Consider the following 12,496-nt stretch of genomic DNA (forward strand, 5'->3'; position numbering starts at 1 on the left):
AAAATTATAATTTGACCATTTTTTATATAAAAAAAGGGGAGATTTTTTCAAAATGATCAAAATAATTACTTTCATCTATCTCATACAAGAAAGGGGAGGATTTTGTTGATTAAAAACAATCTTCAGAAAAACTCTAATACCTTTACAAATAAGTTTCAGCAAAATAAATCAAAATATTATAATTTACTGAAAATATGTATCTCATGATTTTTATGCTTAATCTTTGACATGTTTCTACAAGTGCTTTACAAACTCAATTTCTTGAACTTTATGGACTTATTTTATGAACACTCAAATATTTTGTCATCATCAAAAGGGAGAGATTGTTGCTCCAAGAATTGATTTTGATGATCACAAACTATTTGAGGGACTACTAATGAGTTTTTTTGTCTTTGGAGAATATTTTTGTGATGTTTCAGGTAGTCCAAAATATTGAATTTAAAAAGCTCCATCAAGTGTGTCAAAGTTGAAGTTTCTGCAAGATTGGAGAAGTTTTTGAAATCTTTTGGTAGTGTTGAATTGATTTAAATTTATTTAGGAGCATTTGAAAGTGTTCTGTTAAGTTTCGAACCTTAAATGTATGAAAAATTGGGTTGGAACAAAATGGGGCGATCCATCTGAGTCATCCCCTTTCATTGAGTAGCTGGCATGCATTGTTTTAGCTTGTGGCACATAGTGGGATGACCTTTGAGATCCTGAGACTAAAACAGAAAGTCTGATTTTCAGACTGGCCAAATGAGGCAGCTCATGGGACTTCTCAGTCACAGTGGAACGACCCATATGGGACGATCCATTCTGAGCGAACCTCGTAATGGTTAGTTTTCAGTCTTTTTTTGATGCATTTAATACGCATTAAATGCTCTCCAACAATTTTTAATCGATACTAAGACACTCTTAAGTCCAAATGGAGATTATAAAAGCTCTCTTGAGGTGGGAAATCAAGAAGTTAGTAAGCATTTAAAGATCACATCCGTGAAAAGTTCAAAAATCCCTAAAAGAGAGGAAAAAAAAGTATTCAATCAGCTCACCAATCACTCTTCAGCTGCAATCAAGTGTGCAATTTATTGAGGGTGTTCAGCAAAAGCTTCTTCCCCTTAAGTATTGTATTTTTATTGCATTTATTATGTTCATTTAAGGAGATTTTATGCTGAAATTTTGTACCCTATTTTTCTCATATTGTATTTTGGATTTTTGAGTTTCGGGGGGTTCCAGAATTAGGTTGGGTTGATCCGAACCTGAAATCGGATTGTTGAGGGTTGGCTTGTATCCAAAAAATAAGTATTTTTGCTTGGATAGCAAGGGTCGGGGTTGTCTGACGTGTTGTATTTTTGAAATCTTTTTAGTAGATTGAATTCTCAAGTAGATTTTGGGGAGTAGATATAAGTGCAAGATTGGCATTGAACCACTATAAATTCTTTATATTTGTTGTGCTTGCATCTCTTTACTTGTTTTTATGCTTTATACTTACTTACCTATCATTTGTGTTTGATTTTATTTTCATTATAAATCAACTCACTCCACTCAATACTTTAACACATTACTTAAGTGCACTAATTTACAAAATTTTAAAAAGATCTAATTCACTCCCTCTCTTGGGCTTCATATCTGGCAATAATAACTATACACATTATTTGGCATCAATGTAACTCCAAATGTTAGTCCGGAGAAAGATACAAAGTGGCACATCTTTGTTATTAAATTGATATCTGATTGTAAAATTTGAAATGCATTTTTATATAGGTTTTCTAATGTTGAAGCAAATTTTGTAATCAGTCAAAAGTGACATAAGTGTTAGGTTTTGATAGGATGTGACACATGCTAGCCATTCAATGCAAGTTCCTCCGGAAGAGCCCTCTCCTGACTTCCTGCACCAACAAAGTTCTAACGCCAGAAGAGAGGAGTTGGGACAAAGGAACACCAAGAGCGATCATTGATCCAATTATGAGAGTCATGGTATTGAAACATATCTGATAGTGACCAGCTCATCATCTGATTACTTTGACGGCATTTAGATTGGAAGGATCCCTTCTAGAAGCATTCAGACAGTAAAATACTTGCCATCAGAAGGAAAATTATTCTAGAAACTTATTTGAATTTTCTCAAGTTTTGGGTTTTGGTTGAATTCTATGGAATCCCCAGGAATTTCCTTTAGTTTAAGGGCCGTGGAACCTGTTAAAATAGTTGTAGAAAAGATAAAAATTTGAGTGTGTGTGTGAGAGAAAGAGGATTTTTATATTTCTATTCAATATCATTTAGTACATCTCAAGGGTTATAAATCTTAGTGCACACACTTTATATATAGAAAATAATACAAGCTGATATAGGATAACACTACAAAGAAAAATACTATAGGCTGATATGTATAGGTTGCCATGTAATCCATAAAATCACTTTAATAAGATCATACTAACAAAGAAAAATTAGTATAAGCTAATATAGGATCACGCTAATATAGAAAAATAATACCGGTTGATACAGATGGTTGTGAGATCCCTAAAGTCATGCTAATAGAACCTTTAATTATCCTCTCATATATAGGTCTTTTTTAATCACTGAAGTTATTTTCTTTGAGATTTTCTCTCAAGATTCTCGTGTGGTGAGATGATGGTCAACATGCAAGGTGAGACAATGTAGTTCAGGAACAGGATGCTTGCAAGACACCTTTGTCCTTCGATTGAGGTCTTGTGAAGACCATAGTTGGGAAGCTAAGGATTCAATAGGAGGATGAATTGCAATGTCATCTACTTACCACTTTGAGTTCTAGATTCTTTTCTAGTTCTAGATAGTCATCCTTAATTTCACTTTAATTTTCACTCTTTCCTCTTTTTTTTTTTTTTTTTTTTTTTTTTTTTGAATCTTATTCTTTTGGTTTGAATCATTTTTGATAAGTTTTCCTTTTTTTTTTTGGTAAGTTTTCCCATTTTTGTTGTGCTACGCCAGTCATGTACACAATAAGGGGTCTCCTTACCTACATCAGGATGACCTTTCTGCGCAGTGAGCTACAATTTTAATGGATCTTTGAAAACTGGCGTACAAGTGAGCTACAATTTTAATGGTTCTTTAAAAACTGGAGTGTAGTCGCATAGGGTGTCTTATACAATTAATCAAGGGGCGTGATAAGAAGAACAAGGCTACTTGGTTCAAGAAGATAGTGAACCTTGTCCCACAATTGTATATATATTTTTTTGATGCTTATGATGTTCATACCTCAGAGCCTAACTAGATGAAGCTAAACTTTAGCAAGAACTAAAATGGAATTCAATTACATGCTTATAGGAAAATCAACATATGGAAGAAAAAACCCAAGAGATTGATAATGATAATGAGCTTTTCTATACCGGAAAAAATGAACTCGAGATAAAGTTGCAAAATTAGATAAGGGTATGAAATGCAAAATAGAGCAGATTATGCATATGTTAGTAAGAGTGTAAAAAACATTAAATTATTAAAAAAGAGGAAGTATAGTGTTATGTTACACACCAAATGAAAGACTAAAAATAAAATTAAAGAATTATTTTAGAGAGGAAGCTATCATTGGTCCATGTACTTCTATAAGAAAAAATATTGGGAGTGGCTTTAATGGTGATATAAAATAATTATGACATATAAAAGTAATAGATAATATAATACTATAATTCTAAGTAATATTTGATGTTTTCATAACAAATTTAAAATTAAGATAAGAAAAGATATTGAACTGCTTTGTAGGCTAATCAATTGCAATTTAAATAAATTTAACAAGATCAAGGTAATATTAGGAGTAGAGTTGGCAATTGAGTCAAGTCGAACCAAATATGGGTGGTGCTACACCTTCCATCCTATTTCCAGTGAACCAGGAAACTCGAGATCTTGGGAACTCATTTCACTGGGGGAGAGAGCGCACTGTCAATTTGCTTGAGCAAGAGGTAGATACATGTTTGACATACCATCGATGTTAGACTAGCTGAAAAGATGCAAGTCGAAGGGAGGATAGAGAATAGTGTAGGTCTAGATGCCTTAATCTTTAAGGATTCATCATTGTCATACCGCCATTCAAAGGAGATGGTAATGGATAAGGATGTAGCATGGGGCTATGGTACGTGTAAGGGCCCGTAAAGCATGTATTTAGTTCTACATCAGTGATTCGCTGAGAAGATATTGGATACTTATATAGAGTTAAGAAATCCAAACAATATCTTCTAGATAATTTTTTTGGATGAGATTCTGGATTATTACAAATGATATCAAAGCTAGTCTAGTCCATAGTTTATATGGACTAGAAAATATTGCAGCACAGGTTCACTGAGGTTGAGTATGGATGGATCATGATGTTTATGAATAGATGTATAGATTCAGATTTTGAGCCTAGTAAGGATGTCACGGCTAAAATGGGGGAGTATGTGAGGATCCGTGTAGGTGTGTGTTTGGTTTCATATTGATTATTCGTTGGAAAAATCTTGGATATTTATATAGAGCCAAGAAACTCAAATGATACCTTCGGTTTGGCTTTTTTGGGTGACGTCTTAGACTTTTATAGTAGACATATAGCATTGAGCTATGATACAGGTGCAGCACTAGGTTATAATAAGGATATACTGCTGGGTTATGGTAGAAATTTTAAGTTATATCTACTCTTAGGATAAAGGATTAAGATAAAAAAAAAATGATTGAATTGATTGTTGAAGGATCCCTTATAGAGTACAATTCTAATGTTTATATTAGTATTTGATGGTTGTAAACACATCTGCTTCCATGTCTGATAGTTCTACTAACTATTGCTGGTTCTCTTTTAGTGAACTCATTCTTCAGCATAATCATTCTGCACAAATTGTTAGAGGGTAACAACATTGATCGGCCGAATTTCTTGTCATATCTCCTTTCGGCCTGTTTTAAATGAGGCTCTTATCTAGTCATGCATTTGGTCTTGTCCTTTAGGATCTGCCTCTGAGGTATGTTGTACCGATTCTCTTCTTACAACAGCCATATTGGTGCATGTTTACATGTCCATCCAAACAATGATATGGTGTAAATAATGGGTCGGGTTAGATATGAGATAAGTCAAAAATTTGCCAACCCAAATCCAACTTTTTTTTTATGCAGATCAAAAACTCTAATATGAACCTAATCATTTTATTAAGCAAGTAGCCTAATTCCATCTATATAGTGCATTGAATCTAGTTAAACGGGTGAAGCATTGCGACCCTTAATTTGGAGAGAGCTAAACTACATAACCCAGAGTAGTATTTCATGGATGTGTAAACCATCGAAAGGAAAAATCATAATACAAACAATTAATGTAAAAAATTGTTTTCATAGATGTGTAAAAAAGTATGTTTTTGGACTAATTAGGGAATGAAGAAAATTGAAACTTAAAAATTGATTCAAACAATTTAGTGAGTTTAAATGACATAATACAAAGAAAAACATGCTAATTAGCCTTTTTGACATTGATAATTTTCACTCTTGTCCAACATTAAGTAGAAGCTTGGCACTGTTTCCCAGGATCTTAGGAACCAATTATAAAATTCTTAAATTTGTTTACCTTTATGTTTAAATTGAACTCATATGGATGAGATGATGGTTGTTCTTTGAAGTTTAGGTTATGATTCCTCAATATGGTTTCCTTTAGGGTTTAGGAAAGCAGAAGTTAAGCAATGTCTTGGCATCTGATAATTTAGCACTCCATAATTTAAAGATCAACAGATGATCAAAGATAAGATACATAACTTAAAGAAATCATGATAATAGAGGACAGGGATAACATGCATGGTTGGTGGTTCTACCCAGAGATATGTTTAGATTGGAATTTTTGAAAGGTCAAAAAAAGTGGTTGTTCATGCAAGGACCACAAGCAATTAGCACAATTCATCTATAGCATTCTAAATATTTATAATATGAACTATCCTTCTGATACAGACAGGTTTTGATTAAAGACAAAAATTATTATACTACTATTAAGAGGGGGGAGAAACCAAATCATGGAGTAGGAAAACAAAAGTTCCATGATAAAAATAAACGACTACATGACTGGTCTCAAGGATCAGCCTTGAGTTCTTCATTAGATTAATCTTAATTTCAAATTCCTTACAACAGAATTGCATGACTGAATCATTGTGCATGAATCAACTCTAACTAAATCAATCTGACTGGAAACTTGGCTTGCACCTGTTTCCAAAAATCCTTTTTTGTTTATTTTCTCAAAAGCTTGAAATGGATGGCTTGGATAGAAATGCTGTGGGATGGGTTGCTAGAATGCTGAAGAAGGCAATTGCTGGTTAGCCAAGAAGTGGCTGATAAGCTGCCGTGCTCGGCTCGGAGCAAATGTTGGAACTTGGTGACCAGCGCCGCGGATGGTAACAAAGGTAAGTCCCTCGAAGATAATTGTCCACCCACCAACCTCAATAACCACAAGGAAGTATCAGCATACTTATTTTAAGGTGATGATGAAGTCAGTTATGGGGTTTTAGACGAATCATTACCTGTTGATGATTGTACCATGGCTTCCATTTCTGAATAGTTTTAAGACCAAGCTTGTTCAATGTGTATCTTGTTCCCGTTACTGGAAGTCTTCCATCAGTGTCTCCACTGTATAAATGAATAGATAAGCAGGAAAAAAATCAGTCGAAAAAGAAAGACTTATTATAATCACTGGATCAAATCAACCATTATATAGATTGATGCTGTATTATCCTTCCTCTGCTTGCATGTACATATTAATACATTTTTCCACTACTTCAAAATTGTAGCTATATATGAGCAATGGTCATAGTTTTAATGGCTATTCTTGGGGCAGAATTCATTAAAAAAAAAAAAAAATCATCTAAGCAAACAAATGATGATCTACATCTTGCATCAAAAGTTAGTTGACATAAAATGCTGAAGTGCATACACTATGTCCAAGATTATAAGAAGCATATGAATATATGTTTTAACTGCATGATTTTTTTTTTTTCATCTGGTACTAAGGTGAGGGAAAGTTGAATATAGTCACTCAACAAGCTTTTTTGGCTTAGCTGTTATATATTTAGATCTATGTTTTATATTTTAATGAGCATTGTTGGAACATATGGAAATCTAGGCAGGGTTATTATATGCAAGTGCAACTGTGCTGTCAACACAATTTTTTGTATTAAATTATAGAAATAACATATGTGACGACTTTTTGAAGCAATAACTATTAGCTGACTAAATTTTAATTTGTCAGATCGTTATGCAAACTAGAAAATGAAATGTTCCTCAGAACACTGACTGAAATTGCATTTTCCAATCCAGCCTGCAGTAAACTCTTACATATATGCGACATTCTATATAATTTGGCATTATTTATAGCTAAATATTGATTGCAACAGTTATATAAGGTCTTACTTATAAAGAAATTCACCTGTAAACCCACACTCTGAGGCCACCATTAATTAGTTTACGAATGACTGGGAGCATGGTCGATGGCGAATCATTCCATACAGTAATTACATCGCTGCCATAACAAGTAGAAAATAATTAGAATCGATCATTATTGAATACGTTTTCATTCCAATGGAAAATCATCGATCCTTGTGATCTTCCAAATCAATGAAGAAAAACATAGGTAAGAATTTCAGAATTATTGATCATGAACAACTACTGGTGACGAATAACTTTTCTATACTATAAGAAAGATGAAAACTCCTTTGAACAACCAACACCACATCACAAGTTTAAAGCCTTACTCCAAATCATAATCAACAAACTAACATACCTGCAATGAGTCCAGTTGTATGCCATCTTTGTAACGTTGGCATGCAGAGCTTCTTGGACATCTGGACGATTAAAGTATACTTCAGTGTAGTCTGACACACAGGGATCATAGCCTGCTGGCTTCTGATGCCACCCTCGCTACAACAACAACAACAAAGAAAAAAAAACAACTTATTCCCAATTCTACCAGTCTGTTCAAGTTTTGCAAGCAACCCACGTCCTCAAGGAGTTGTGTTTGCCTAGTCTTCATTGCTCAAGTTCAACTCCTCAGTAACCATAGAGTTATAATTTCTGAAGTAGATTCTCCTGGTTAGTACACAATGCTGAGAGAGAGGGAGCTTACATATTTGGAGAAGAGCTTAGGAGCAGCGCCTTCAATCCAAAAGGATTTTCTCATAAAAGTTGAAGTGTTCTGACGAACACAATCAGGGGCATACAAGCTGTACATGTCGATGATATGATAAACGGCGAAGTATTCATTCAATGCATTATTGCAAGCCTTGCTAGCAGGCGCCCTAGTAACAGGCACCTCGCTGAAATTACAGCTCTTCTTGACATCATGGTACACTTGATCGGAGATGACCGCATGATCCCACGCATAGTCAATCATCCCCGTCTGATCAGTGTCATCATCTAACAATGCATTTCCAATCTGATTTATTTAAGATGGTGCATTAGCAACAACTTCAATGTTTAGGATGCAGTTATAAAAGATGGAAACTAAAGTGACACCAGTAACAAGCCATGACTCTTTCCAAGATCTGAATTTAGAAAGTTTATACTGGTGATTAGTGTTCAGACAAGAGCTCCACCATGAATCCTTTGAAATTTATTTGGTCCTCCTTTGCGAGATTTTTGTTTTCATCAAAGATTTTCTCCGCAAGTTGTGGAACATAATGCCCTACAAATCATGTGATGAGGAAGTAAATATATTCCAAATATGCAGAGTACATATCACTTCATTAGTTAAAGTAATGTGATGGCAATTAGAAGAAGCTAATCTTTACCTCCATAACTTTCTCCAGCAATGTAGAAGTCATGGGACTTGTACTGTGGGAATCTCTTAAACCAATTAACAAGGAATGTATATGCGTCGATGGCTTTTAATAAAAATTAAAAACCAAGTGTCAATAAATTTTATTCATAAAATGTATAGAAATTCTACCAAGATTATCATTATTAAATCAATAATATGTATTTCTGAGCTTACCAGTGATCTCATCCCCAAGTTGCCGCAAGTCAGAGCTTGTATTTGTGTAAGAGAATCCCACACCAACAGGGGACTCAAGAAATAGCAAATTGGCCTCTGAATAATAGATAAGAAACATTAGAGTTTTATATTATTTGTTGTTCTTGTTGTGTTAATGTCAAAATGATAAATATAGCATGCCATTTCCGACGTCAAATTGGCTGTTTAGTGGGTAGCATTCCTTCTAGTCTGACCTGCAACTAGGTTGTGCACAGATGACCCAGTCAAAATAACCCAAACAGTTCCAGCAGTTGTCCAGATTTTTGACCCAAATCCAGCACTTTGGGTTTGGCAAGGTTCGTTTACATCTGAATTTTTTGCAATCTGGACCCAAAACTAACCATAAGTGTTTGCAGGGGCTCAGATTTAGGTCCAAGGTTAGTCCTTTTAATTTGTGTCAAACTTGAGATCTTAGCAATTTTTGACAACTAAGCACTTAGTCCAGACTGCAGACACTTTTGGTTGAAAGATCTAACCAAAAGTTTTTAAGTATATCTAATTAAAAATGCAGTTAGAGGTGAGTGATGAGTTGCCTTGCCTTTGTTCCAAGAATACTTATTGAATTTGAGCTCTGGCACACCTTTTTGCATTAAGAAAGGTCCAAGCTCCTCTGCCTCTCCATAGCCAATAGAAGAACAACCAGGCCCTGAATTAAAATCATATTAGACAAGCTCTTTGATGTTTTCCATCAGAAATCATATTAGGTAAAATATAATTCTGCGGTCAATAATAGCCTATTATCACCATGTTCATGAGAAAATTGCATGCATTATATTGACTCAGAGAACTGCCTCAACCCCATGTCAAGACAAGTGCAGATACATCAGTGGTGTCTGAAACGAAAGCGAAAGAATGCGACCACACATCCGAGGCGCGCCTATCAACACAAACAGTTCAATCACTGAGTTACCCATAGCATGGTTCCTGGCTCAAATTTTTCTGTGGATTTCTTTGTGCCAAATTCTTCAGATCGCCATTAGAAGGGAATCATTCACACTGGCTGAGAGCGACGTGGGTGTGCAGTGGATTACTGCAGATTGTCTTGTATCTTGTTCATCTTTTTTCCCATAGAACATGTTACGTAGTTTCATTTCAGCCATGGTAATTAATAGTAGTAAGTCCAACAAGATATGGATGTCTGAAGTTCATATGAATGGATAAAAGAAAGTAGAGTTGCATCATTTCACATGCAAGGTCCCCCCCTACTTCTGAAATATCTAGGCTGACTGAAGGTTGGTGTATAGGGGGAACCGAAGCCGGCACACTGGTGTGAAGAGAGCAACGTCTCTTCCTTGTGATGCTTTTAGGCATCCTCATGGTCAAAGGCACCATTGCTCTAGTCCTCTCAAACTATTCCAACTTTCTCCCACTTACGTCCTGCTTCTTTGATTTAGACCCTCTCCTTTGAGGAGTTAGTGTTATTGCCACTATCTCCTGCTGAAGGATGGTCCCCCAACAACCTATCTATTGCTTGAAAGCGCCATCTCAACCTATTGTTGATTTAGTCTTGTGGGTTACCACATTGAAATTAAGATACATCATAGCAGCTATGAGTATCTTTTCAAAGTATATTGCATCATGAATATGTGAGCTTGATCAACTAAATCATGTATCCAAGTCAAAGTAGATGTCTCCTATATGTATATAAAGAATATTATGAGTGAAACGAAAGTAATTATATCTTCACAGCTCAAAATTCTAAAGTTAAACGCAACCCATGTTAGAATGAAAAGAGAAAGCATGCAATACATATTAACGGTCAATAGTCAAAAGAAGGCTTTGCTTAAGTTGTAGAGAAAACTTGGCAGATTCCGGAAAGGATATTGGACTAGAAAGGGAAAGAGTTAGGCACTACAACAATAATAGCTTAAACCGGGGTACTTGTGACAGCTCAATAACAAAATAGAAGAGTTCATCAATCCTTCTCGATCGTTTTGTATGTTAATAATGGAGGGGTCCCATGGACCACAAGCAATACGGGTCAACAAGCCATCTCTTGATAGCCCCAAATGCACCATGGATACCAATGAAGTATCTTCAAGAGTTTGATCATTTCATTTTGGAAGCATTCAAAGAAGTATTGATGAATCTAATGGTATAATTCTATTGAATTACGGTCTATATATGATTGTGTCTGTGGTGCTGGTCTCGCTGGACCACTCTGACCAATAGGAAAATGAGAGCAGATTTATGGAATTTATATATGGCGAGAGTTGAACCGCGTATTGGGCTACCAACATATTATTAGTCTTTTAGTTCTTTACATAGAAGAAACAGTAAGGTATGGTAGTGGTTCCTTTAATCAAAGGGGAGAGACAAGCCTGAATTGAAGGAGAAAACACCATGCGCATAACCTTTTAATAATTAAGAGCAGACTGCATGTAGCCTGACGAACTGAAGATACCGTACACCTTTTTCCAGCATTCAGTTGCTGCCATAATATATACATGCAAAGAATAACCTTCCCATCTTCTATCGTTAAGTCAAATTAAGCAAAAACTTCTAACACTTCCATCTTCCAAATAAAACCAAATAAAAAATGAAAATTCAAAAAGAAAAAAAAAAGAATTAGAATTGTCTTAATCCTGTCCTCACTTCGGAAAGTCTAGGCCCGGAATTTCCACTATCATATACAATCCATTTTGTAGGCTAATCACTATCTATACTTGTGAGGAAAAAGAAATGGAATTAAACAACAGTTAGTGGGAGCTTTCCTGGAGAACTTTGAAAGGAGAATACAATAGAAGGTAGAAAGAATGGAGAAAGCTATAGTATAAGCACATATAAGCATAATTCTATGCTCATACATAACATATATACCTCCATTGAGCCATAGGAGAAGAGGCTTCTTCTCAACGTCGTGAGTGGCCTCGAAGAACCAATAGAAGAGCGCCCTCCCATGGCTCTCGTTGACAGTACATAGCCAGCGAACTGCTGAAAACTCACCAGTGGCTGGCCGGGAAGCCGGACCACACGGTCGGCCTCTTGTTGCATTAAGACCGCATGATCTAATCCAGTGGACTTGACAAGAATTGCGGAGCAGAAGAAGAGCAGGAAGGAAAGGAAGAGAGAATGGAAGGATGAGACACCCATTTGGTGAATTGTTGGTAGAGAGGCCTGGAGCTCTAGGTTAGTATATATAATGGATCCAGTGTGTACAGTGGCTTTTTAAACCATTTCTTCACCATTTTTTATGCGGAGCAAGCAAGGCTGTGTTATTGGCCTGAAAGATAACGTCAGGTAAATAAGCAGATTTTTCTCTTGCTTGTTTCATGTATTTGCTTCTGGATGCATCAGCTATGTGGTCCCATGCAAGAAACACGTTCTGAGCTACAGATATATATATATATAGGAAGAAAATCAGATGACACACAGGTACAGAGTGGATGCAGCAAGTCATACAGTACATATATATGAGGGAGATATTTTCCTTCACAAGGGAAGAGATTAACTAATGTTAATATTGGAACGTGGCAACGTGAGAGTCACAAGGTGCTCTCGTGTGTTATCTGAAAGGATTTTTCCTTCTACTTG

At 35.6% G+C, this 12,496-nt stretch overlaps 1 protein-coding gene across 1 annotated transcript; it reads right to left on the bottom strand.

Moving 5' to 3' along the window:
- Positions 1–6,030: 6,030 nt before the first annotated feature.
- LOC105042764 (serine carboxypeptidase-like 34) lies at positions 6,031–12,186 on the bottom strand. The gene is given in 11 exon segments (XM_010920080.4): positions 6,031–6,376; positions 6,459–6,564; positions 7,361–7,453; positions 7,715–7,851; positions 8,057–8,365; positions 8,526–8,614; positions 8,721–8,813; positions 8,924–9,019; positions 9,501–9,608; positions 11,783–11,878; positions 11,881–12,186. Coding segments are annotated over 11 exon segments (1,452 nt in total). The 5' UTR covers positions 12,056–12,186; the 3' UTR covers positions 6,031–6,226.
- Positions 12,187–12,496: the final 310 nt, after the last annotated feature.

Source organism: Elaeis guineensis, chromosome 4 (genome assembly GCF_000442705.2).
Source record: "Elaeis guineensis isolate ETL-2024a chromosome 4, EG11, whole genome shotgun sequence".
Lineage (NCBI taxonomy): Eukaryota > Viridiplantae > Streptophyta > Magnoliopsida > Arecales > Arecaceae > Elaeis > Elaeis guineensis.